Source organism: Sardina pilchardus, chromosome 11 (genome assembly GCF_963854185.1).
Source record: "Sardina pilchardus chromosome 11, fSarPil1.1, whole genome shotgun sequence".
Lineage (NCBI taxonomy): Eukaryota > Metazoa > Chordata > Actinopteri > Clupeiformes > Clupeidae > Sardina > Sardina pilchardus.
The window spans coordinates 13,464,068-13,491,211 of NC_085004.1; the positions used below are offsets into that span (position 1 = coordinate 13,464,068).

At 41.4% G+C, this 27,144-nt stretch overlaps 2 protein-coding genes across 2 annotated transcripts; both read right to left on the reverse strand.

The window, feature by feature from the left end:
* Positions 1-85: 85 nt before the first annotated feature.
* Positions 86-17,566, reverse strand: LOC134095513 (uncharacterized). The gene is made up of 15 exons (XM_062549105.1): positions 17,448-17,566; positions 15,889-16,058; positions 15,160-15,356; positions 9,919-10,023; positions 9,678-9,819; positions 9,403-9,550; positions 9,065-9,197; positions 8,807-8,962; positions 8,488-8,525; positions 8,157-8,186; positions 7,471-7,637; positions 6,740-7,158; positions 6,494-6,593; positions 1,119-1,398; positions 86-545 (listed from the first exon to the last, which is right to left on the reverse strand). The coding sequence occupies exons 2-15, from the start codon at positions 16,015-16,017 to the stop codon at positions 466-468; spliced, it is 2,124 nt and encodes a 707-aa protein (XP_062405089.1). The 5' UTR covers positions 16,018-16,058; positions 17,448-17,566; the 3' UTR covers positions 86-465.
* Positions 17,567-18,675: 1,109 nt separating this feature from the next.
* On the reverse strand, positions 18,676-26,796 carry taldo1 (transaldolase 1). Its single transcript, XM_062548547.1, has 8 exons — positions 26,577-26,796; positions 22,084-22,207; positions 21,472-21,579; positions 21,108-21,239; positions 20,643-20,818; positions 20,258-20,455; positions 19,789-19,934; positions 18,676-19,203 (listed from the first exon to the last, which is right to left on the reverse strand). Exons 1-8 carry the CDS (start codon positions 26,671-26,673, stop codon positions 19,171-19,173), a joined length of 1,014 nt encoding a protein of 337 aa, XP_062404531.1. The 5' UTR covers positions 26,674-26,796; the 3' UTR covers positions 18,676-19,170.
* Positions 26,797-27,144: the final 348 nt, after the last annotated feature.

Below are 27,144 nucleotides of genomic sequence, written 5' to 3' on the forward strand. Positions count from 1 at the left end.
TGGCACATTTCATACACAGAGGTCCTTCTATGTGCTTTAAATACAAGAAAACAGAAATGGCTAATAAAAGCACAGATGGGCAATAGTCAAGGAATAGTTTTTAAAAGTAAAGAATAACAATGAAAATAATAAACATGCAAGGTACATAAAGGCATAAAAGGGCATTCATTTATGTTATAAGAAGTGATAATTTAAACACATAAAAATGCCAATAGTGTTGAAGTGCTAAAAAAAAATTATAATAAAGACAACATACTGTAGAATGATTATACTAGTCAGGTGAAGTGAACAAGAGCTCTATAGGGAGATTCTTGAAGCAGTCCCAAAGTGAGCAGGCACACACATATTTCCTCTCTTTTCAGGGCCAAAATGCCCGGCCACAGGACTTGATAGTCCCCCTTGTGGAGTATGTATTAACAGGCAAAATAGCTAATACTCAGAGTTTCAGAGAAACCAGTGGAGAAATCAGTGGAGAAGACACAGGAAGACCAAGGGAAAGACCACTATGATCAATCCCGCAGCCAGGCTGGAACTCCTCTTTGAAGCTGTGGCAGGAAAGAGTCAAAAGATACATGTGAGTGGTCAGAAAAAAAAAACACAAAGTGTCAAATTGTCCCTTCTAAATTGGAGAGAGAAAGAGTGATTGCTTCAGTGGGTGACGAATCAGGTGCTCATCAGGATCAAAAGGAATGCATGTCAAAAAAGAGAGAAGATCCGAGGCACTCCGATATATTAATAAAAGTTCTTTATTTTACTTTGGACCAAAGACTTTTATTAATATATCGGAGAGCCTCGGATTTCTTCTCTATTTTTTGTCCCTTCTAACTGATAGTTCGGGTCCTTGATTATGATTGGCTGAATCAGATTCGATGCCAGTCTAAGACCCAACACAAACATACACCTTGAACACATTTTGTTCTATAGTAAGGTGCTAACACAACTTACACAAAGTTAGAGTAGCCTAGCTGAGGAGGGTTTTAGGCACGACCCGCAAGCCCCTTTTAGCGGTTCTAAAATCAGTGCAAACAAACGGCCTCTCAGGGCTTATAGCTTAACTATGTGTCTGTGTGGATGAAGCCATAATAATGTATGGAACTCTGTTCTATGCAAGACTTCACCTGAGGATGCGGTAGTGTTTGCTGCAGTTGTAGCAACAGTAGTAGTAGCGGTGGTAGTAGTAGGGGCGGCGGTGGTGGTGGTCGGTGGGGTGGTTGTTGTAGGGGCTGTGGTAGTTTCTACTTCTCTCTCCAGGAGGAGGACTGGCCCAGAGCGCACAGTATAGTTACTGGACAGGAACGAGGTCACTAAAACATTCGGATCAACAGGATCACATGGCCCCGGGCACTTGTCAGTGACCTGTGTCGTCACGCAGAGGCTCACCGTACATTCGACAAACATCTATAGGAAGAGTCACAAAAATATCAAATCAACATCAAATATGCAGTGCTAGATTGCGTTGACAATCTATAGGAAGAGTCACGAAAATATCAAATCAACATCAAATATGCAGTGCTAGATTGCGTTGACATAATCTATAGGAAGAGTCACGAAAATATCAAATCAACATCAAATATGCAGTGCTAGATTGCGTTGACATAATCTATAGGAAGAGTCACGAAAATATCAAATCAACATCAAATATGCAGTGCTAGATTGTGTTGACATAATCTTGTAACGACCCTGGTGGGTCTCCTTTAGCCTCGGCCACTTTTGTGCCTGTGCTCTGTCTCTCTCTCTGTAGCAGGTGACTATGGCCCAGGTGCACGCAGGTATGCTAGATCACCCTTGGTTGGCGCGGGGAAAAGAATCTGCTCTCCCCGTGCTAAGGACTTTCTCCTTCTCCGACTTTGCCTTCTGTTTTTCATTTAGCTGTACATACCCCTAAACACTGACTGGCACTACACTTTTGTTTACACTCCTGTTCACTAAATTTCTTAATATCTATGATGTTCCTTGATAAACATAGCCTACTTTATTCTCTTTTAATCTGCGTGTGGCCTCCCCTCTATGTTTCATGTTTGAGCTGGCAGGGTCCCTATTTTAAAAGGCATACGAAAAAAGACACTGTACAAATTCTGCCCGGAATCAAACAGAGCCAACAAACATTTGACTTGACCTTTCCAATATGTTATGAAGTCTGGACAGGCTCTGGATGAGCGACTTCTGTAGAAGACATAACAATGAACATTCCAGCTCCAATATGATTGGAATTCTGGCGTGTCAGAATTTCTTGTCAGATCTCTTGTAGTGTGAGCAGTCGAATATACAGTGTGAACACAGCGAAAGCGTTTGAATGGTTTACTGCATGTGAGACCATGAGATTACATTTTTCTATTCATTATGTACTATTGTTCAATTTGACAGATAAAGGGCGAGTACAGTAAGTATAGAGTATAAGGGTCACACTTTACTTGAAGATATCTACATAAGAGTGGCATGACACTGTCATGAACGTGTTAGAAACATTATAAACCAGTTATAAACATTTATGACATACAGTACCGCTTCTGTTATTAAATGTAATTCGTTTTGCCATGACAAGTTAGGGTTGGAGTTAGTTAGGGTTAGGGTTCATGTGTGATGACAGTGTCATGTGTTCAACGGGTAACACTTTACTTGAAGGTATCTACAGTAGAGTGACATGGCACTGTCATGAACACATATTATAGGCCTATTATATCCATCAGAATATAATCAATTTCTTTGGAGGTTGCCTTGTCAGCTGCATGGAACGCAGTTATGCAATAGTAGCATAGCCAGTTAATTTGTCATTTGGGTGCGCCTGAAGTATAAGGTGGGAAAAACAAATACTGTATATACCTGTTTATCAACCATAACAGCTTTTGCCCATTCCAGAATTACAAGCAAGAATAACAAGGAAAGAAAAGTTGTTGTTTTTTCTCATAGAACACTAGGCTGGGTGAACCCTAACCTGACTCTCGCCAGATCCTGTAGTTCGCTGTTTGCTTCACACAAGGATCTGGGACTTCTCGATAGGAGATGTATTTATGAAGGCCGGTCCTTGTAAAAAATCCTTGCATGTGATTTGATAAACCACTTGCCTGTTATCTTGAATGACGTGCTAGGCTTCTTCAAGCTCTTACCAAACCCGGTCGGAAGAAGAGTAAAAACATCCTTGCCACCAATAAATGTCTTCAAAACCGTTCTCTGTTAATCTTTTAAAGAATGAATACTCGATAGATTCGACAAAACGGTTGAAATAGCAGAATCAATGTCAGCACAAGACTCCTCGCTGCGTGCCGCCATTGGGCGGGTTTCCCGGATTCCTTAAGAAGCTCTTAAGTGCTAAAAACTTCTTAGGAGCGTTACTAGAACGTTCTTAGAGCGCTCCTACGAAGTTCTTAGCACTTAAGAGCTTCTTAACGAATCTGGGAAACCCGGGAAGCGCCGTGGCGCTGCTCTTGTGGCGACCGGCTGGTGCTGGCATAGTGTTTTTTGTTATATTGTTTGTATTGTCGGTGTTTTTAACGTTTTTATGTTCCTGCATCATCTTCCTCTTCGTTTTTGGGTCATACCGATATAAGATATACTGCTGCTCTTGATCTCAGTGGGACACGGCAAACTTTTTGGAGTTGCATAGTAACGGAACGTGAAAGGACGCCACTTTGTTTTCGTTGGATTCCATCAAGCTACCGCAACTTCTAAAGGCTAGCCTACTTTTGATTCCATCCGCCAGATTTCCTGAATGGACAAGTGGAGGCAGTCTTCCAGATGACAACCGACCTGTCAGATACACAGGAGAATTTCTACAAAATCGGAGAAACCTGCACGATTGTTTGCGGGCATGTTCATGGATAGGCCTGTGGAGTAGCCGATTCCGGCGGAGCTATCTCGGGCTGACGGTCGCGGAGGACGAGGGAGGCGAGGCTTCAGCGCTTCGTTGGGGCTGGATGGAGACGGATGCAGCGCTGGAAAGGCACACGGAGGACGAGTCTGTCTGTATGTCAACAACCGCTGGTGCTCTACAGCCGTCATTCGAGAGATGGACCTCCTCCTCCTCCTCTCTATCCTGGGACTATGGGACTGGACCCACACACACACACACACCCTTGTCTGTCCTGTTCTACCCGTGTCTTGTCTTGTTTGTCTTGTATGTTGTGCGTCTTATGTGTCGCTATGCCTGCATGGAGAAATTGCCCCTCGGGGATAAATAAAGTTTTTTAAATTGAATTGAATTGAATTGAATTGAAAACACTCGCTTCTGCGCTCCTTATTGGTTCATCATTTTTTGCTCCCTGGAAGGAGTTTGGATTGCCCTCGAGTCCAGCCCCTTGTGTGGAGCTCAGCGAAACGCCTCTGGTGGAGCATGGCGGAACTACAAGGGTCTGGCGAGAGTCAGGCTAGGTGAACCCTGCCTGAATTTGAATTTCGCCTGGCAGCTCAGGCTGAATATCAGCAGGTCTACTTTCGCTGTTTCATTGCCAGAATCTTTGGCTCCAATCGGAAACGTCCTCTCTCTAGTCCTGGTACGCTATTGGCCGGTGACGTGACGATAACGAAACTTAAGCAGCAACGAAACGAAAGCAGCAGCTGCTGTAGCTTCTGTTTTGGAAGATGTTAAAGGCAAGTTTTCTTTGAAAACAGAACAAAAACTTGCCCTGGATGTGTTTGTGATTCTACCGACCGGCTTTAGTAGGCTAAAAGTTTAATTTACCAACTAGCACCGCTTGTACGGAGTCATTTGAACGATGCACATCGATCACGCCTCTTATGCAGTAGAATCAAAGCGCATCTTCCCCAGACTAATGTTCAATCTTAAAAGATTGAGCTTAGTATGGTGAAAACCAGAATAATAGAACACACTTTCAATGTAACACTTTCAGCATGTAAACCTCCTAGCTGGAGACTTGAAGTTGACTGGAGTTACTGGATCCCTTTCACTGCTTTGTGGTTCTTTAACAACTGTGCTACAGGTTCTCCTGACATTCGGTATATCAATGGCCCATCAATAAATACAATGAACCAATGTTACAGATGGTTGGTAGGTTTCCCCATGATATAGCACAGGGAACAGGTGTGTCCATATAGCAGGTGGAATTTCCTCTTTGCTGGGATGGCTGTGACACACAAAGCTTGTCTGTCACCGATACACCCATATACACACACCCATACCCATAAGGATTCCTCCATGCAGAGTCACCAAAAGTCCAGAAAGTGCAAAAGTCTAGACAGTGCAAAAGTCAAGCTTCAGAAAGTACAAGTCCTACCACATATCTGTGTCAACCATTCATTTAAGCCAGCTGATTCTAATTAGCACTCTTCAGCTCAGTAGAGCAGCTAATTAGTGAGACCACCTGTGTTAAGTGTACAGGTACCAATACGTGGTTGGATTTTTACTTTCTGAAGCTGGACTTTTCCACCTCTGAGAGTCACCTGCTGATGAGAGGATGCGCTTACGTGAACTACCTGAGCGTTTGTTGATAAGTTGCATACACACACAGCAAAATTAGTGTGAACTAATGGCACTCAGAGAGCGCAGACCTCCGCCAAGCGAAAACATTACAGCCTCCTGGATCCAGACGGTAATACGGATCACTGGCAAACTTTAATCGTTTCTTCCTCGGGTTTAGACCTTACCTGCAAATTTAATCGAAACCCATCCATAACTTTTTGAGTTATCTTGCGAACAAACAAACAAACAAACAAACAGACAAACAAACAAACAAACAAACAAACCCTGATGAAAACATAACCTCCTTGGCGAAGGTAACTAACGGCACTCAGCAGGGTGCACTCTGCCAAGTGCTGTCCAACACGTTGCCCCATACGTGGGATTTAAATCAGCAACCTGGAGAGAGCATTGGAGCAAGTGGTTGCAGTGCCCGTCAAATTGGGGTGCAAGTGCCCGTGGAGACTCTTGTTCTAATTTGACCCAGGGTCATTTCCTGGTTTCCATCTCTCTCTCCCATTCACGTCTTGTCACTCTTCACTTTCCTATCAATGAACTAAGGCAAAATGGCCAACAATATACTGTAGAAAAAGAAATTAGCAGCCCAGCTCAGTGCCACTGACGAAGCTTGGTATGCACATTTTATTTCTGAGAAATGCGTCATAATCTGGTTGCGCTGATGGTTATTGCTTGGCATGCATTCTCCATACATACCTCGTATGAGCTAAGTCATTTGTTCCAATAAATTATTACAAAATAATTATGGTAAATCATTTATCATTTATCATGAACTTGGCAGAAACAGGTTTCTCTATGCATGAGTAGACAACCCCAAAATGACACAGAAAAGTGCCTGTGACAGTTGATGTGAATTCTCAAGAACAAATTTACATTTTTGCTTTTCCTCTAGTGATGTCTGATAGTGATTTTATAACTGATTACTGGCTCTAGATCTATAGATTAAAATATGCTATATTTCCTTATGCCATTTGATCCTTATGGACTGGCATATAGGCCAACATATTCAAAAGTAAGTTTAAAAAGTGCATCTATTAGCAAAGAAATAGAAGTTCATTAACCTACCGTGTCTCCCACAGTTTTGATTTGAGCCAGGTTAAGTCGGTAGACCTTTATCTGTGGAGTTTGTACGAGGATCTCAAGACTTTTGTTGTCACGTTTACAGCTGAGAGAGAGAGAGAGAGAGAGAGAGAGAGAGAGAGAGAGAGATTTGTTCATTTGTGTCACAAACATTTGTTTCTTGAGGATGAAAGGGAATTGAAAAGCAGGATGAGAGCAGAGAAAACATGGAACCACCATAAGCCTACTGACCTATTCTCTACAATAGGTGACGCGCCACTGAAGTCCTCTGTCTCAGATTCCATGCATCCCTGCATGAGAAGCTGGGCACGTGTCACTGAGCTGTTGGAGAACACATACAAATCCAGCTGCTCCAGTCTGTTGACCTCTTTCACCGCCACTCTAGCCTCCCTCGAATACCTCCGAAACGTTGCAGTGCGGGTTAAGTTGCCCAAGGGGCCTTCCCCTGGCCGATGGAACTCCAACCAGAAGGATACCTTCCCAAACACCTTCTCCTCCTTGGGCATGGTTATCTTGTAGCGGGGGCCCTCGACTTGCCCCTCTGTGATCTGGCAGGCCAGGGGCAGGATAAGCATAGGTCGCCGGGTAATGGGAGTCGGCACACCAGTGCTCCTCAGTGTGTTTGTGTACACCAACGCTGAACCATAGTGCTAGAATAGAAAGACATTATACATTTATTCGATTTACAAAATAATAAGGAATAACATTTCAAATGGAATGCAGAGGAAACCTCAGGTAACAATACTTCAATAGTAAACACCACGTTTAGTAAACCATCTCATCCTAATTAGCTGCCAGGTAGATCAGATAATTAGTGATATCACATGTGTCAAGTGCATAGGTAGAATTAATATATGGCAGGATATCTGGATGTCCACCTCTGCCAATATACTGTATATGACCTTCAAGTAGTATTCTCTAAGCTCCTTGTATAAGCATTATATGCAGAAACGTTTCTTTACCACTGTCCTCGTGCCACAACTACTCAGTGAAAAGTTGGTAGTCACATGAGTGGTGTTGTGGAAGATGGCGCAGGAAGGATCGTTTAGCTGAAGGTCATCCAATGGCAGATCGGTCATGGTGGAGATGGGAAGCACCAGAGACATGGTGTTGTTGGCACAGCTAAGCTCTGTGATGGGCGACATACAGTAGAGGGTGAAATCAGTGTCATTTTCTGTTTCAGCTCAAAGTTCATATCAAACAGATACATGGGTCTACAGCAATGATCCCCTCAACAGTCAGACCAAACTGACTGCAGACAACAACAACATCATCGACGACGACGACAACAACAACAACAACAACAACAACAACAACAACAACAACAATAATATTTTTAAATTATAATCATCATCATCATCATCTTTATCTGTACAGCACCTCTCATACACAGAACACAGCTCAAAGTGCTTTACATTTGGAACATGCAACACAGTAATAAAAAAACCTGTCCATTCAGTCCATTCTCTTCGTTGCTGTGGCCGCTTATGATCTAATCAGCACCCTGAGACAGTGTCATACAGTTCCATAAGCGTATCAGAGGAGGATGACGCAGAGCAGTTGTGTGATATACTGTATGTGACATAGACATAATTATATACATCTACAGTATATCTATGGTATGTGATATGTTTGCATGCCACCATACCTGTGCCTGCGGGCAAGTCGTTCATAGGCCCTGAGAGACAGAGGAATGGGAAGAGACTGTTAACGCTGGGGTGCTCATTCACAGGGCATGTTATCAAATCTCAGTTTACAGAAAATATTCCAAACTGAATTACAAAGTGTATGCTCTATTGACTCTTGATAGCTGTGGTTCTGTTGAAATGCTTAAATGTTTATAGCGTAAATGTTTTTCTATTGTTGTAAGTTGCTTTGGATGAATGTGTCTGCCAAATGAATAAATAAATGTAAATGTAAATGTAAACGTAAACGTAAGCAAGATGTAAATGTAATGTACATTTCAAGAAGAGTCTTACTTTGCTGAAGCCAAATGCACCGAATCTCTGACTGCACACTGCAAAGAATTCCATTAGTAAAATGTTAAAGACATTTTCAGCATGACTATGTTGTCTCAAGCGACGAGTGGAGAAATTAAATCTAAATTTTATGATTAATAAAATGTATTTTATTTACACTAACAGTTTTGCTCACGTCAAAGAACTGACTAGAGCTGTGGCCAACGAAAAAAGCCCCATTAATGATAACAGAGAAAACCTGTTTTAATGCATTTTAAGTTCATCAGATGTCAGCTAACACATGCAACAACTTTGAACTTAATTTTATGCAGTGATTCACCTTTCAGTATTTGCAGTGAAACAGATGGACAGCAAACGGCTGAAGTCATTAGGGCCCCTGACCCATGCCAGACTGACTGATTTCTCAGATTCTTGTGCATTTTGAAGTGGGGATATGTACAGGCTGGGGGGACCAGCAATGGCCATCTCCAATACACTTCCCAAGAGAAAAGGAAGAGGATGTTCAGAATGGTTTAAGTAAACATTTATGTGATTAATGAGGTTATGAGGAAAAAATAGAACAGCAGTTTCTCTATACCTTTCAGCTTCTGAACGAATGGTGACATTCAATTTGACTTCGTCGTATGGCAGAACAGAAATTATAGCATTCGCATCTGGGCTTTCATCAACGAATACAGGCAGCGCAGAACAGTCTGGGGATTTGTTCTCCACTACAACAACAAAGCAGATTCATGCTTATAGATCACACAACAATAGAAGGATGTTTCAATCAATACCATAATTAGCATCTATATCTTTGTACATAATGAGATTGGTGGGGGGGGGGTAATTGGACAGTTGTTTGTAAAGAACCATGTAGTAATTTCACACAGGACCCATACCGTGAAACCATGTGCCTTGTGAGACAAATCTTACCTATGATGGAGAGAAAGATAGGATTTGAGCTGAATGCTTTTTCTTCCATTTGCACAAAAGGAGTGGGAACGGGAAAATCCTCAACCATCAGCTTCACAGAGTATTGTCCCTCAGATGCTCCTCCTTTGTACCTCAGGATGCAAGACGCCTGTCCAAAAGGGAGAGAACAGGGCAGGAGGTTTAACATGGAGAGCAGCTTGTAAAAGTGAGGCAAAGGCACTTGCCGTGTGAGGTCTCCGAAAAGCAGGAATGACTGTGAGGCTTATCAAACTCACCTCATCTAACAGAAGAAAAGCATGCTGCGGACAGTTCCCATGGCACTCTCCGAGATCATCACGGGCGTATCGACACCTAACTCTATCACTATCGAGGTCGTACACACTCAGGGGGATGTCTCGAGAGCAATTTGTATTTACCCTAAATTGGGAGCACAAAGAAATGCCGCCATGATGTTTGCTTTTGCACTCCTCAGTAATGCACTGTATGATAATGGACCCGAAGAGCTCAAGCTTTTACCTGATTGGAGGAATTAGAGCTGAGAATGGAGACTGGTTCACTTTTCGCGTGTCCTTGCGGGTGGACAGGTCTGCTCTTGTAGAGAGCACAACACCAACATCAGACCTAAAGGGTAGAGACATCTGCTGTTTTGTCATCAATATACAGCCACCAGCACCACCACTACTGCTACTACAATTACTACTACTGTTAATACCACTGCTACTACTACTTCTACCATCACCACCACCACCACCATCACTACTACTACTACTTCTACTAGTAGTACTACAACCACCACCACCATACCACTACTACTACTACTACTACTACTACTACTCCTACTACTACTACTACTACCAGCACTAATTACAGTGCATGCAAATGCACTGTTCTGTTCTTCCTGGGCATCTTCTTCTTCTTCTTATCACAGTGCATGAAAATGCACTGTACTGTTCTTCCTAGGTTTCTTATTATTCCAACTTCTTCTAACGCTCGCAATTCAGCTTGAACCGTTTAACGTAGAAACTTGATTCAAACTTTGTTACGTAGGTCTTACTAAGGAGACCTGTGCAATATATTTTTCAACTTTGTAACTTTTATACTTTTTAAACTGTAAATTAAAAACAATTAAACATTTCCCCATAGACTTAACATTGCTCATTATGACATCACGGCAGCAATTAGAATGTTACGCCAGGTGGCCAGTCCAGGTGCAGCAGCTCTCTCTCTCTCTCTCTCTCTCAGGCTTTAAACTGGCTCTCTTGAGACTACATTTTCTGTTCCCCTGTATCAACGGTATCAACATAAGTCTTCCTAATTCCATCCAACTTTCTATCCATTCATCTTCTTCAAACCATTCACTCATCCACCCATTCTAAACAGTCTGCCTATCAACATCAATTAGACGATCTACATTCAACTTTGAAACAATCTACTCTGTCTCAGGCCTGGCTCTCTTAAGACTAGCCAGTTAAGTTGATTACACCTGTACTACTCTCTCAGTAGAGAGCTGTGTCTCTCCATTCTACAAGAATATAAGGCACATTCCATCCAACTTTCTATCCATTCATCTTCTTCAGACCATTCACTCATCCACCCATTAAACTGTTTATCAACATCCATTAAACTCTCTGTCTATCAACATTAATTAGACTAGCTACATTCAACTTTTAAATGATTTACTCTGTCTCAGGCTTTAAGCGTACACTCTGGCTCTCTTAAGACTAGCCAGTTAAATTGATTACACCTGTATCAACAACTCTCAGAGAGCTGTATCAGTGTCTCTCTTAACAAGAATATAAGGCACATTCCATCCAACCTTCTATCCATTCATCTTCTTCAGACCATTCACTCATCCACCCATTAAACTGTCAATCAATATCTATTAAACAATCTGCCTATCAACATCCATTAAACATTCTATCTATCAACATTAATTAGACTATCTACATACAACTTTTAAAGTATTTACTGTGGGTGCCTCTCAAGCAGCGTTTATATGCCCTCCCTCGCTCCTCGATCCTCAATGATCTACATAAAGAAAGATCAGTGAGGATCGAGGAGCGAGAGAGGACGCGTAAACACTATATGAGAGGCATCTTCTGTCTCAGACTTTAAGCATACAATCTCATTAAGACTACAGATCCTGTTTCACTACTTCCTTTGTCCACAACTGTTTCAAAATAAAGGTCCTCACTGCAATAATACACTATTAAATCATTTAACCATTGTAACTACTCAACTATTTAACTGTTCAACCATTCCAACTGTCAGTTATCAACTAGAACTTTGCCTCCAGTCAACTACACGAAAACTCCATGTACCTAGCAACCAATATATCAACCATTAAAATTAAGTGTTTATTACCGTTTCCATAGCAACCAACATGATTATACTGCAGTAACTTCTTGTTTCCTGATAGTGGCCACCATGGATACCCTAGCAACAAATGTTTCAAAATAAAAGTCCTCACTAGCAAGTTAGCATGGTTAGCATAGTTAACATAGTTAGCATTTTTAGCATAACTGCAAAAAACATCAACTAAGTTAGCTAATCAACCTGGTTAGCATTGTTAGCAATTTTAGCATTGTTAGCATAGTTAGCATTTTTAGCATTATTGCTAGAAATCATAAGTTAAGTTAGCTAATCAACCTGGTTAGCATTGTTAGTTTAAGTTAGCATTGTTACCATAGTTAGCATTGCTAACATAGTTAGCATGTTTAGCATAACTGCTAGAAATCATTAGCTAAGTTAGCTAATCAACCTGGTTAACACTGTGAGCATAGTTAGCATAGTTAACATTTTTACCATTACTGCATGAAATCAGTAGCTAAGTTAACCAATCAACCTGGTTATCATTGTTACCATAGTTAACATTTTAACATGAATAGTAATCATTAGTTAAGTTAGAACTGGGAATGTTTCAGCTTTAAACTGTCTACCTTCACACTATCAACTCTCTGTAAACTATGCAACCACCATGTTTACCCTAGCTACACCTTAGTAACCATATCTACATTATCTATCAATTTTTGCATTTTCATGCACTGGTAATTCCTTGGAATTGCATTTCTAGTTATTATTATTCTCCTAACCAGGTCCTAATTAGCTTCAACCGTTTAACGTAGAAACTTGGTTCAAACTTTGTTACGTAGGTCTTGAAAATAAGACTAAGTCTATGTATATTTCAGTTCTGTAAACTTGATACTTTTTGAAATATTAGCAAAATATTTTTCCCCATTGACTTTTCATAGACCTCTGAAGCTGCCCTGTTGCCCATATAAGGAGATCCGGGAGTTAATTGAAGCCAACTGCCCATATATGGGAAGCTTTTTTGTAGGCGAACTTCAGAGGTCTATCGCACTGCACTGCTGATTAAGCTGATCTGCACCTGTGTCAAGAGCCAGCTGCTCAAGTTTAATTGACAGCCAGTTAAATTGAACCTGCATTATCAGCTCTCTCTGTCTACCCATTCACTCATACACACACACACACACACACACACACACACACACACACACACACACACACACACACACACACACACACACACACACACACACACACACACCTCACTGCAGCACTTCATATATACCACACTTCTCCATGCACTCCACAACATTCTCATCTTAACCTAACTCTTCCATTTCACTGCATGCATCATAGAACGCCATGCTCCTTACATCCACTCACACACACACACGCACGCACGCACACTCACACGCACTCACACTCAGAGGTGGAAAAGTCAAGCTTCAGAGAGTAAAAGTCAATCACGTATTGGTTCTATCTGTGCACTTAAACACAGGTGATCTCACCAATTAGCTGCTCTGCCTGGCTGAAGAGTTACTACTGAGAATCAGCTGGTTGGTTGGACTTTTGTTGAATTCTGGGGTATTCTGACTGTATTCATGGGTTTCATCAGGTCCCTTTGCACAGGCGTATTAATCAAGCACCTTGCAGTCTGCATTGATAATCAAGGTGCTTGATTGTATACACCTGTGGAAAGGGACCTGATGAAATCCATGAATTCTGATGTGTTCACCATAGCTGCACAGTTGGCCATGTTTAGGTCAGAGAAGGCCTTGTAGCTTAGAACATCCTGATATGGGTAATAGCATGGGCCGAGGGCCGGAGCCATTGTATCTGGGTCAGAGCTGGGTTTTTCCACATGTTTGTGCCACGTTTACATTTGATTCATGTTAGGAGTATAATAATGTTTCCTTATTGTATTTCTCGCTGAGACGGATCGAGAAGCCAACCGCATAGCATCACGCGCAAGATACTATGTGCCACGCTTGATAGCAATTCACACTACGAGGACTCTGTCAGTTTTACTGAGCGAGACTTAGGGGGTATTCACACCAGGAAGGTCCGTTAGTTCACTTATTTGGTCCGGACCAATTTTTTTTTCTTTTTTTCTTTTTTAGTGCGGTTCGCTTTCACACCGTGATTAATTGCAACCGGACCAGAATTTATAAACAAAAGCACATGTGCTAAGGTCGTTCAACCATTGGCTGGTAAACGTGTAGGTGGGGTGAAGAATAGGAAGCCAAAGTCAAAGTTGGCCCACGTAAATACTATGTTTGCGTACTGTACTCGTTATTATCCTAGCAATATAGTTTATACAGTTACAGGCAGCTTTGCAGAAGTGCTTGAGCGTCAAGACCGTTTGATGCAAGTTTAACAATATGATGCTCGTAATTTGGCAACGACGAAGACGTGCAACAAAACAGCTGAGAAGAGCTCTCATGTGTGTCCAACATGCTAACAGCAGGCCTACGGAAGACGGAACGGGTAGGAGATGCAAAATCAAATTATTGTTGGCAAAAAAGTGTTAGCCCACTGCTGCTTACAGCTGTTGTGCGTCACGGAGCTATCCTACATTTCCCATAATGCGCAAAAACTACGGGAGCTTGTCAAATCCAAAAAAGGTAGATTTCTGTAACTGGGTCGGATCGAGGTCGGTCTGCTTTCACACCATAAACGAACCGCCCCAGGGTTCGATAGGAACCGCTCCGAGACCACCTCCTCAGCTGGGTCTCGGTCCGCTTGTTTGGTCCGCACTAGAGTTCGAGTGATTGTATTCACACCAGTCAAAAAGGTCCGAACCAAGCAAGAAACGAACTTGAGTTCGTTTTAATCGAACTAAACAAGGCAGGTGTGAATACCCCCTTAGACTGTGTCTGTTATTCACTTATTGTACCAACAATAAATCATCATTCAATCGCCGATCCTGATCCAGCCGTCAAGCTTTATTGACCAACTTCAATTCAGACATTAGAACATTAACCGAAACACAACGGTTTGCCCCTAAGCCACATACATACAACACACTGCCCCCCCCCCCCTTCCCTCACCTTCCTCTGTCCACAACTGTTTGTAAATTTAAGTTTGTTTCACATTTTATCTTATGTCTTGCTTTTGCATGCACTGGTAATTTCCTCGAAATTACGTTTTCTAGTTAGTAATACTATTTCTTTTTTTTTTTTTTTTAAATATATTTTTTGGGCTTTTGTGCCTTTAATTTTGACAGGACAGTAGAGAGAGACAGGAAGCGAATGGGTGAGAGAGTCGGGTGGGATCCGGAAAGGACCACGGGGCGGGAATCGAACCCGGGTCGCCGGCGTGCGGTGCAGGTGCCCCAGCCAGTTGCGCCACGGCTGGGGCCGTAATACTATTTCTAATGCTATGAAATATACTAGTTTTGACACAGGTTCAGATCACACAACCATCCACTGGTGAAATGTATTCACTTACCCCAGCGTAATACTGGAGGAATGCTGGCTGGGTATAGTCTTCTGCCATTGGCGGACACACCAACCAGGGGAAGGCTGACCTCCTTGCTGGGGGGAGGGAACAGCATGTGCAATGCAAGATGAATTTCCGTCATTGCACACACTGTTCAGGAGAGATGGACAAGGCAGAGGGGCGATCACACTAAAGTGGGCCCTCACCTGGACAGACAGACAGAGAGAAAAAGTGATCAGTGTTCGCTGTTCTTCCAGTGTATCACACTCCCATTTTCTTATTTCATTTGTACGTCAATATATTGTATAGAATTGAATATTTAGGGGGGAAAAAATCATTCAGGCCATATAATTTACCGGCCCTTTTACAACGTCAAGAATATGACTCAAATAGCTAGTACTGTAATTTCACGTCTAACCAAGGTTTATACATTGATTTATACATTGGTTTATACATTGATTTTGCTAAACTTATAATAATACTCAATAGTAATACTCAGCTTGTGTGAGCTATACATGGGAAACACATTCATCTGATTCAGATTCACTGGGCTATTGGGCACTATCAGTACAAGGGTGTGGTCAATACATTGTTTTGTATAAGCACAAAACACTGTCCTGTTTAGCCTTCCCACATAATGTGGCTGGCTAATAAATGGGAAGTTAATGTACTGTACTCCAAATGATTACCAAATGATTTCCAACAGGTGAACACCAAAATTGAAAGGAAAAATATTACCTCAGCGCTGTTTCCATCCAAAGGTTCAGTGTTAATGATGGCCACTAAAAGGGAGGCTTTGCAGAGTGGTATCATTAAGAATACACTCAGGATCAGTGCCCGACTCCACCAACATGTTTGGCTTGACATCGGGACCAGAAACAGGCCTATTTCAGGATGGATGTTCAGTTCTGTTCAAATAAAAGGACATTCTTTGAATTGGTTGTCTTTGTCCTTGCATTCTTCTAAATACAAAATTGTACGCTTGTATTATTGTGTGCTATTTTTGTTGCTGTGCTTTTGTGAAGCACACTTTGCATGTAATTGGTTTAACATTTCTAGCATTTTTCTAGTGTCATAAGAGCTTTTTGAACTCAGCACAGAGTTTCACAAATCCAATGTGGAAGTTTGGATTCAGAGAGAAGGTATTACTAAGCTCTAAATAAAAATGTGAAATATCACAAACATTATCACATAAACAGCAGTAAAGTAGCAGATTAATATGATAAATCTTAAACTGAAACTGTCCTTGAATGACCCTGTATGTTAATTTGAAATGAAGTGGCAAAATATTTGTTCAAATGTAGCCTATATTCGTATGTAATTTTATATAAAATTGAAGAAAAATGCTTTAACATAGATAGCTCATTTCATTTATCACAGTTGGTTGTCTTTGTCCTTGCATTCTTCTAAATACAAAATTGTACGCTTTTATTATTGTGTGCTATTTGCTATTTTGTTTTTAATTTGTTGCATTTAAAATTACCACTTAAGAAAAAAATACTGTTTTCAGCAAAAGGCTAATGTTTAGTACTTAACACTTTTGGACTACTACTGTTAAAGATAGCAAGTGCTTTGGGGGAAAAAAAAACCATCGATCAAGGCCTAAGACATGTTTCCCTGCTAAATCTTTTATCATTGAAGACAAACCCCTATCAGAGATCATAGTGTTGCACAGTCTGTGAGATTGAGAGATTTCAAATATCTTCCCCACTTTGCACAATTTAACTTCCTCAAAACATGACAGATGTTCATGAAGAAACAACTAGCATACAAGTCACTTTACTCAAACAATAGCTAACAGAAGAGTGTGGCAACTTTACAAACCGTAGTAGGTTGGTAAGGTTCAACATTTCTAGCATTTTTCTAGAGTCATAAGAGCTTTTTGAACTCAGCACAGTTTCACAAATCCATTGTGGAAGTTTGGATTCAGAAAGAAGGTATTACTAAGCTCTAAATAAAAATGTGAAATATCAAACATAATCACATAAACAGCAGTAAAGTATCAGATTAATATGAGAAATCTTAGACTGAAACTGTCCTTGAATGACCCTGTATGTTAATTTAAGCCTATATTCGTATGTAATTTTATATAAAATTGAAGAAAAATGCTTTAACACTGATAGCTCATTTCATTTATCATTATCAGAAAACTATCAGATTAAAGTGCATTAGCCGCAACGCTAAATAACCTATCAAGTACAAAACAACTTCTAATCCCTCTGATTTTGTGTCATTTTCAGTAATAAACTAAGGTCTCAAGGGTCATTAATCTTAAGAAAACATATTGAATAACTTACTTGCTAGGGTGTTTAGTGGTTAGGTCCTATACGCCCGAACGTAAATCCAAAACTAGTGAAACTAATTTAGTGAGGTGAGGTGATGTGCAGTAAGGCTAGGATCTCCTGACTAAACCTATTGGTATGTACAGAAAGAAGGCAAACTGGTTTAACCAACACACTCATAAAAGACCTGACATCTAACACTTTGATGTGGCATATAAGGGCTCCAATCAGAGAAGATAAAGATATGGGTGGCCTTTATTCTGAGCCAATCTCGCAGCCAGAAAATTGATCCAAATCAAGATGCAACCATGGATGCAACACATTAAAATCACTAGCACTGTATGGTAAAGGGAATGAGTCTTGGAGACAGTATGTAGATATCAAGTCATTGTGGTTGACAAGAGTGGTGGTAATAGTTCCATTTGTTTTGATAGGAGGGTCTATGGGCCCTCGATAATCTTCCACAGTTCAATCTTTCTGACAAAATGTAGATTTCCAATATGTGTGCATGTGTGATTGCGCTTCCAGCTTGCTCCACCCATTGAGCTACACGTCAGCAAAGATCCTTAATTACTGACTCCGCTTTAACCCTCTCTGACGTCAGTGTTGAAGACACCTTGAGTGATAGGCAGGTAGCATTCAAGAGTATGACTGGAACTGGCTCTGCAACAATAGAAATAGCCTCAAGCCATGCAGCACTAGCATGCAAATTCATCTTGGTTGGAAAAGGAGGCAAACATGTAACCTGCCCAGAAAATGTTTTTAAATGGGTAGATTATATTAAGGCTGTATAATAATTAGTGCATGGCTAACTACAAATTCTGGCCTAATCAACCTAAACAAGATGCCATTTAGCATTATTCACCATTGGACTGGTTCTAAGAAATTCATGTAAAGATGGTTGCCAATTATCATAAAACTAGCCTGTCAAAATGTAACCTGTCTAAAATGCACAGTAATCGGAGTCATGGATAACTTATTGAGCTAAAAAAACCCCAACTAATTTTGCTAAAATGTGACAATGGGTAATTTATATAAAAGTAAGACATCAATGTAAAACCGATAACACCAACTTTTTTGAGCAATGCTCCTGAGTACCCCCCCCCCCTCCCCCCCTATTATACGCTGGCCTTACAATCAGTTCCCCTTCAAACATATTGCAAAATCATGCGGTAGATAAAATTCAATTGATGACTTAATCAAATCAAGCAAATAAAACCACACAAGAATGTACACAAAGCAATGAGGGCAGGTTTGTTTTTAATGATAGGGCTACAAATTATTAACAAGGTCATAATTTTTTTCACAGGAATGGTCATAATTTTGATATATTCAAGAGTCAAAAGATCCACTCAACCGCTGTAAGTATCAGTAGTACATCAGTCCTTAAAAAGGGTCATCAGTGCCCAATTTCAAGGCAATTGGTCCACTATTTCAAATGTCACTGCTCAGCAGAGCTAGACCATCAGTCTATCTTTGAAGTTTTTTTTTTTCTCTCTTAGTTTTAGTTTTGACCAGCTCGCCAGGAGGTGTCCTTGTCTAGCGTGTCTTATTGGTGTCAAGTCTAAAGCTACAGAATTGCCTGCTTTGATAGAGACCAATCAGTTGTCAGTCATTCCCAACCAGTAGGTGGACGCCGCATGTCTGGTAGGCAGTCTGCTGAGGGAGCTGGGGGAGGGGTAAGAGGGGGGGGGATTGGTCCCGCAGGTGCTTGCCCCTGCCACCGTCTTCGCCGCTTTTACTGTCCATTCTTAACGTTCTGGATCTTCTCCTAGAAAAAATATATAATAAATAAATATTTTGAAAATTCATGAGCTGATCAGAAGAAAAACACAACAAAAACAGCACAAACTAGTGGTGGGCAAGCTATTTCCACTTTCCACTACTGTAATTAAAGGCATTGTTGATGCATGATACTGAAGGCAAAGTTTTGTTGCTGGGCAATGTCCCTGAGTATAGTTGTTCTGGCAGATTATTTATAACGTCTCTCATGAGTAGACAATAGCCATTTGTCATCATCATCATCCAATAAGAGCACATGGAACTAGTTCTGTGGTTGCCCACAAACATTGCTCCAAAGGTCGCCCCATGCATCATTGCCTATGCTACCATTTAGTTGTGCTGTGATCAGGGAGAGGTAAAAACACTTGTTGGTGCGGGGGGTCAACAGGAGGACAACGAAAACACCTGTTTTAGTGGATGTGATATTTCTTCATGGTCACATTCCTATTTCAAAACAAGTGGATGCCGCACACAATTCTCCCACCATACGGCGAAACATCTGCTTTGTAAACCAACTAATCGCTGAGATTTCTTTTGAATTAAACAAACAAGCAGACCACACATTTGTGCATACCTTAATCATTGTCTCGAGCTTGATGGCATCTGCTGCAAACTTACGGATTCCGTCCGAGAGCTTCTCCACGGCCATGCGATCCTCGTTGTGCTGCCAACGGAAGTCCTTCTCATTCAGATGGACCTTCTCCAGGTTAGCGGCCTTGGCTGGAAGAACACCGGCATAACAATGTATTAAATATCAATCATAAAATCGCTAGTAACAGTTTTATAGTGTGACAGACAATTAGTAACATACTTATATAGTGTAAAGATAATCGTAAAGATAATCAGTAAAATAGTTATACAGTGCAAAGACAACTAGTAACACAGTTGTACACTACTACAGCATATTTATATAGCACTGTTCAAGGCACCCACAGTAGTTTACAGTTAAGGGGGAACCTCACTAACCACTAATACCAATGTACCAGTGGCGTCTCGCCTTTTATGTGCAAGAAACTGAGGTGGGGGACGAAAGGCATGTTTACCCGTCTGTGGCGTGAGGCAGGGTGCCAGTGCGCTATGGTCCTGGCTGAGCTCTCCCAGCAGCCCTGGGGAGATGGTGAGCAGGTCACAGCCGGCCAGGGCCTTCACCTCGCCAGTGTTCCTGAAGGAGGCGCCCATCACCACCGTGCTGTAGCCATACTTCTTGTAGTAGTTGTAGATCTTCGTGACACTCACCACACCTGAAGGGAAAAGAATTTTTAGACTGTATTGAAGGAATCTTCAAAGGTCTCCAAGCCTGAAATTCTACAAGATGAAATAATAAGCAAACATAGGTACGTCTTAGGCATTTAGAACTCAGTTTCCTGTTAAGCAGGTGCTGCTTTCCTACACTGACTAGTCAGCCGATTGGCAGTGCTTTGCGAGTACCTGGGTCCTCGTGGGGCTCATAGCTCTTGCGGTCCGTGTTCTCCTTGTGCCAGTCCAGGATGCGGCCCACGAAGGGGGAGATGAGGGTGACCTTGGCCTCAGCGCAAGCCACCGCCTGGGCGAAGGAGAAGAGCAGCGTCATGTTGCAGTGGATCCCATACTTGTCCTCCAGCTCCCTGTGCGGCACAAACAATAATACACACTCGCTTACACACTAAAATGGAGGACACTCTCGATTAACAAGACATAAACAAACAAAAACAAATAAATATGCAAATAAAAATAGTCAAGGAACAAAAAAAAAAAAAAAAAAAAAAAATTGTGCATGCAAGGGATACAATCAAAACAACATACAGTTCCTATGCAGGAATAAATTAGCACATCTACATTTATCCGAGTTGACAGTAGGTCAAATATACCAAATAGAGAGGGAAAAAAATAAAATAAATAGACACCATGCCTCACCGGCCAGCTTGAATCCCCTCCCAGGTTGAGGAGAGCTTGATCAGCACGCGATCCTTGCTTATGCCAGCGTCCTCATACAGGCCGATGAGCCGCCTTGCTCTCGCCACCATCTCCTCTTTATCATAGGACAACCTGGCACAGAGGAGGACCAGGTGGAGGCAGAGTAAACAAATTTATTAGTAAACAAAAAACAACAACAACAACAACAACAACATCAACCTACAGGGCAAAGGTCTTCGTCCAATAAATTAGAGTCTAAATACTACATTCTCATCTCAAATAGAAAATGTCTGACAGTCATCTCAATGTGTTGGTGCGCTCACAACCTGCAACTTCTGATTAATGACATGAAACACTTTCATACCTGGCATCCACCTCAGTAGAGACTCGGCCTGGAATCTTCTTCAGGATCTCCACGCCGAAGCTGACAAAAAGCTTATCCATGATGTTGGTAACTTGCTCCTCCTCACTCCTGTTAATATAATATATATAAAAAATAAATTACGGCAGTGATTAAAACTGTTCAATTCATTTTACATGCGTGCGTTCAGCATGCCATGTCTGCATTAGGGCTGCATGATTTGAGGAAAATATATAATTACAATATTCCTGACCGATATTGCGATTGAGATTTGATTTTGTGGTATAATATTTGAAAGTCAAGCTTCGGTTCAATATTCCAAATTTCGCTTTAAGTTGGGCTACTTCTGATTGGATAGCATGCCTAGTGCGTGAAGCGCAGCATTTCTGTTAGGCGAGCTTCACTGTCTGTCACAAGTAGGATGCCGTGAATATAGTAATCATAAATGTGACCACAGTTACCACTGGGTTGACCACAGAGTTGCAAGCTGCACGATTCCTCGAAGCCTTTGAGATTATCTAATTTCATTAGGCTTCGATTAAACATCGATTCAATGCACAGCCCGAGCCGGAATTGAATCACTATTGTGTCTGAGTGCATATTCGCTGGCCTCACCCGCCCTTGGCGATGCCATATTTGATGGCCTGATCCACAAGGTGCTGATAGGCCGGCATTTTGGCAGCGGCCAGGATGAGAGACGGGTTGGTGGTGGCATCCTGAGGCTTGTACTCGTCGATGGCTAAAGAGAATGACAAACAGATACACCATCAGCACACACACGTTTTGTTAATCAGCTGAAAATCCATTAAATACAACAACAAAAAAAAGAGCAGTTGGGGGAACAAAAAAAATCAAACAAACCAAAAATAGACAAACACAATTTAGGCACAAAATAATGGTCAAGCCAATAGCAACTCCCCCCACCAGGCTGTGTGTGTGTGCTTGGCTGTGGTCCAGGATGGCCCCATTGTTCAGGGCCCTGCACTTGGCTCCTTCCAGCAGTGAACTGAATTACTGGGATTCAATTGTTGCTTAGCAATGCCACATCCCTCTCTGTGACCTCAATGTCCTCTTTTTGCAGTTGGACACTGCTGCCATCAATAACTATGAATTGAAGCACAGAGTAAGCTACCTTCTGTTCACAGAGATATACATCTACGCCTTCTATTCATGTGAAAGAAACTGTGGCCGCTTTCGATTTTGTTTACTACACCAATTCCGCTACAAACTGGTTGAACAGCCTATGGTTCACTTACAAGAAATGGCTCAAGAATCCAGATCAACTGTCTGTGATGCCTTTGTTGGACACATTCATATTACATACATGTCCCTCACTCTTTCCAAAACATCCATCTATCCACCTCACTCGTGAAACCCCATTTCTGTCCGGTTTTCATCCTCTGTCCATTCTGTAACTGTAACTTAGCGCCGTCTCAGCATGCTCTCTAGAATATTCTTCAAGTTTTCAAAATGTTGACAATTCTGATCTCAATATGAATATTCTATATGATAACAAGACAGAAAAATATATTTGACTTTTACATGGCTTAGGATGCATTAGGCACCGTCAATCACATTAAAATCAATTCAACACAGCTTCGTCCGGAATTAGAAAAACGAATTTCTGAATACTGAAGTGTCATGGCAGCGTCCATTGTTGGCTCACAAAAATCGTGGATACCTTGGATTATAAATTACACAAGAACAAATATCCTACCGATAAGGCCAACATTTTAGCTATTTTGGCAGTACCTACAATGGCCACAAGGTGGTAGGCTTCTCCAACAGCTGTGACCTCTCACAGCTCTTTCACAAGCCTGCAAGCACTCATGCATCTAGTTTCTTCCACACACCTCTTTTAACAAATAAAAAGCTGTGTACCAAATTATATTGACAAAAGACAAGAACCAAACTATACTAACTGTACTGATCAGCAGAATGTATTTGTGCAACAAACAAAAAATGAATAAACAACCCAACCATGACAGAGGAACCAACATAGTTTTTAAAAATCATAATTGCTGACACAAAGTTTTCACAGAGCAAAGACCAGTGCGTGGCACACACATGCCCTGAGTGCAGACAGTCATTGTGTAATGAAGACAGACAGACACATGAAGCGTGCCACAGGGCCTAGGAGTGGACAGAGCAGTGGGGGACACAGACACACAGACGGGTACACACACACACAGACACACACAAAATATTTAACCCGTCTCATACTCCCACTGCACATTAACAAACAAATTACATGAGCATGTTATTTCTCACTCACTGACAACTTCTGCGTTATCAAAGTATTGTGAATAAGGCGGGAATCATATCTGGGAGTGGCTGAGCAAACATTACAAGCGAAGATGTTTACAACTGATACAGCCTTCAAGGTAGATAAGGTCTTAATCATTCCCAGAGACAGAAGAAAACAGCGTGGTAACTGTTTGTTTGGAGTTGTTCAATGCCAAACTGTAGTGTCTGTTTTATGGAGACAGAAACGTTGACAGAGGAAAAGAGCTGGAACAGGCCATAGAGCTGCACTGAATGTGCTGTGAAAAACAAAGCAGACAACAGCAGCATCTCAGCAACCTTGTCAGTGTCATCACCCTGTCTTCCTAGCAGAGAGGGTTAAAGCGGAGTAAGGATCTTTGTTCCTAGTCAAGCAGATCAAGTCTCGAGAAATCAAAGCATGTTAAAGATGAAATTTAGAACTGGATTTCAATTTCATATGCAAATTTGAACTTAGAAAAAAAAAGATACTGGCTATACCAGAACTCTGTGTCCACTGTCTGTACGTATATTTGGTTGGAGGAAGTAACCAGTATTTCAGGAACAGATTTCAAAAGAAACCAATTGCCGCATAGATTGCTTAAAAAGACTTGTCAACAAGGAAGGAGGAAATCTCCCCTCCAAAAAAGCAACACAATAGGGATGGCCACTTACAGTGAGGAGCATATGTATTTGATACCATGCTAAAACAGGAATATAAAATCATCATTTGACAATTGATCTTAATGCCTTAATTCAAAAAATGAGTAAAAATAAAACCGCCAAGGACACCAATTTTCTTTGTGATTGAAGAATGTATCGTAAATAAATAAATGTTTTCCTTAAATGCTAAGGGAAGGAAGTATTCGACCCCCTATGTAACCCTATGGGAATTTAGCACATAGGGTTAACATAGGGTCAGGCAGATTTTTATTTTTAAAGGCCAGCTATTTCATGGATCCAGGATATCATGCATCCTGATAAAGTTCCTTTGGCCTTTGGAATTAAAATAGCCCCACATCATCACATACCCTTCACCATAGCTAGAGATTGGCATGGTCCTTTTTCCAATAGGCCTATTAGCCTGTTTGATTTGCATTGAGCTCAGTGAGCATCAAACAGGCTAATAGGCCTACTGGAAAAAGCACCATGCCAATCTCTAGATATGGTGAAGGGTATGTGATGATGTGGGGCTATTTTAATTCCAACGGCCAAGGGAACTTTATCAAGATGCATAATATCCTGGATCCATGAAATAGCTGGCCTTTAAAAATAAAAAACTGCCTGCCCCTATGTTAACCCTATGTGCTAAATTCCCATAGGGTTACATAGGGGGTCAAATACTTCCTTCCCCCTAGCATTTAGGAAGAACATTTATTTATTTACGATACGTTCTTCAATCACAAAGAAAATTGGTGTCCTTAGCTGTTTTATTTTTATTCATTTTTTTAATTAAGGCAATAAGATCAATTGTCAAATGATGATTTTATAATCCTCTTTTTAGGCAACTTTAGCATAGTATCAAATACATTTTCTCCTCACTGTACATAGACACTTATTGCTTTTACTGAACAGGTTCTCCAACATATACTGTACAAGGCTATGGAAGCTGGACATTTACTATATTTAAACAGCTACGCGTATACAGAGGTTTCAAACCATTCCTGCATGCAAGAAGTGGTTGTGACCGTGTTGGAGAAATGAGTAACCATTGTGGCTGGATGGCCAGACCTGCAGAAACACAAGGCTGTGACGTCACTTTCTGTCTCGTCACTGTGACTTCGTGAGCATGAGGAAATCTGAAGTTTTACACAGTTTGGAAATGTAGGAATTTCACAACATACACTTCCTCGTCGTGCTCTACTAGTACCCACAAGCATTAAGGACATGACTGAATATTGTACGGCTGAAAGCAAGTCTCCTGGCTAAAAGCATCCAAAGCTGATACTCTTCACAACACAACAACTGATTCAAAGTTTCAAATGAATCATGCAAGCTACACGCACCCCATTAGTTAAGGGTACAACCTGTGGTCTGGTGTGCACATATTCATTTTAAACCCATTAGCTACCAGTCACATGTTTTAACTAAACATGACCTTACTAATGACCATTACGCGTGACTGCCATGGTAGACTTTGAGAAGACTAAACGGCTAACCTTAAGTGCATTTAATTCCACACGGTGTTCGCCTAACCTTAAAGAGGTAACTTTCCTTAACCAAAAGTGCATGAACAGCATGACTTTACATGACATGCATTAAACGTAATTAATCATGCTAACAGCGAATCTCAATAAATCAAGGCCATCAAGTTAATCATTAACTTACAAAATGTAAAGTTCGGTTTCCCCTGTGCTGGCTCGCTAACTTATGATGCTAACCTTATTTCTGCAAATGCTAAATGCTAATTTAGACTTCTAAGTTACAATAACATCAACTTAAGCTGTAACGTAGTATCCATTCAATATACTAGAGTTTACAGCGAAGTCTAAGCAATGGTGTGGTTGACCATTTCGATCGGATTAACGTTACTGATGAGCACGTAGCAAGAGTCTATTAGCTGGCTAACTTGTTGCCTTGCGAACTCATAGACAGTAAAAGATAGTGCGAACTGAGTGTAAGCTAGTTAGCAAGCTAATAAGGACCGTGGCGGCCTAGATCATAGGGCAGGCAGTGATGCACTGAAGCTCCATGACTGGTTACGCCCTTCAAGGTATCACTGATGAAAGCACTATATTCTCAATTTTAAAAGACATTTGCAGCTAGAGTCTACGACTCAACTAACTTAGCTTGCCAACGCAAGTGAATGTCTCAGAGCCCAGTGAAGTTAGCTTGTTCAGTCTTACCATTGAAGTCTCCCGTGTCAGCAACGACCACGGTGTATTTTTTCAGCTGTTCTAGTGCTGACTCCATCTTTCGCCGTTTGTCAGGTGACACAGACATGATGAGAGCGAACAGGGGGGCTTTATATACCGAAGCGCGTGAAACGAATTTGGAATGTCGGGTCCACAGCAGCGACAGGCGGGCGAGGAGGACGGGAGCGTGTACGTGCAGTGACAGGCAGAGCAGAAGAGGCGCGCGTGCGAAGGGGGCTGAAATGGAAGGCGGGACACAATGCACTGCTTAGCCAATGGACAGCGCAACTTTGTTACACACCTTATCTCAGCTCATGGACCATCCAATGGAGTTGTGGTGGAGTGGGAGCAGTGGAGTAGCCTAGCCTAGGCCTACAGTTCAAGTAATTAAACTCACTCCATCAGTATCATTTGTTTAAGCTTTCAGTTAGAATTCCATGCATGAATTAAGGCAAATAGCCTAGGCTACTATCGATTAACCAAATGAAAACATCAATATCCTGATCCAGATCCAGATCCAGATGCAACAATGTCGCCTACTTGCTATTGGCAACAATAT

What these genes read in the sequence shown, in the direction of transcription:
- LOC134095513 (XM_062549105.1), bottom strand. Translation starts at nt 16,017, where the DNA reads ATGTCAAGCCAAACATGTTGGTGGAGTCGGGCACTGATCCTGAGTGTA. An exon ending in GCTCTAATTCCTCCAATCAG is followed by an intron (nt 9,820 to 9,918) that starts GTAAAAGCTTGA and finishes CTCCCAATTTAG; the next exon opens with GGTAAATACAAATTGCTCTC. An exon ending in CTTTTCTTCTGTTAGATGAG is followed by an intron (nt 9,551 to 9,677) that starts GTGAGTTTGATA and finishes CCTTTTGGACAG; the next exon opens with GCGTCTTGCATCCTGAGGTA.
- taldo1 (XM_062548547.1), bottom strand. Translation starts at nt 26,673, where the DNA reads ATGTCTGTGTCACCTGACAAACGGCGAAAGATGGAGTCAGCACTAGAA. An exon ending in TCTACTGAGGTGGATGCCAG is followed by an intron (nt 21,240 to 21,471) that starts GTATGAAAGTGT and finishes CCTCTGTGCCAG; the next exon opens with GTTGTCCTATGATAAAGAGG. An exon ending in GAGGGGATTCAAGCTGGCCG is followed by an intron (nt 20,819 to 21,107) that starts GTGAGGCATGGT and finishes TGTGCCGCACAG; the next exon opens with GGAGCTGGAGGACAAGTATG.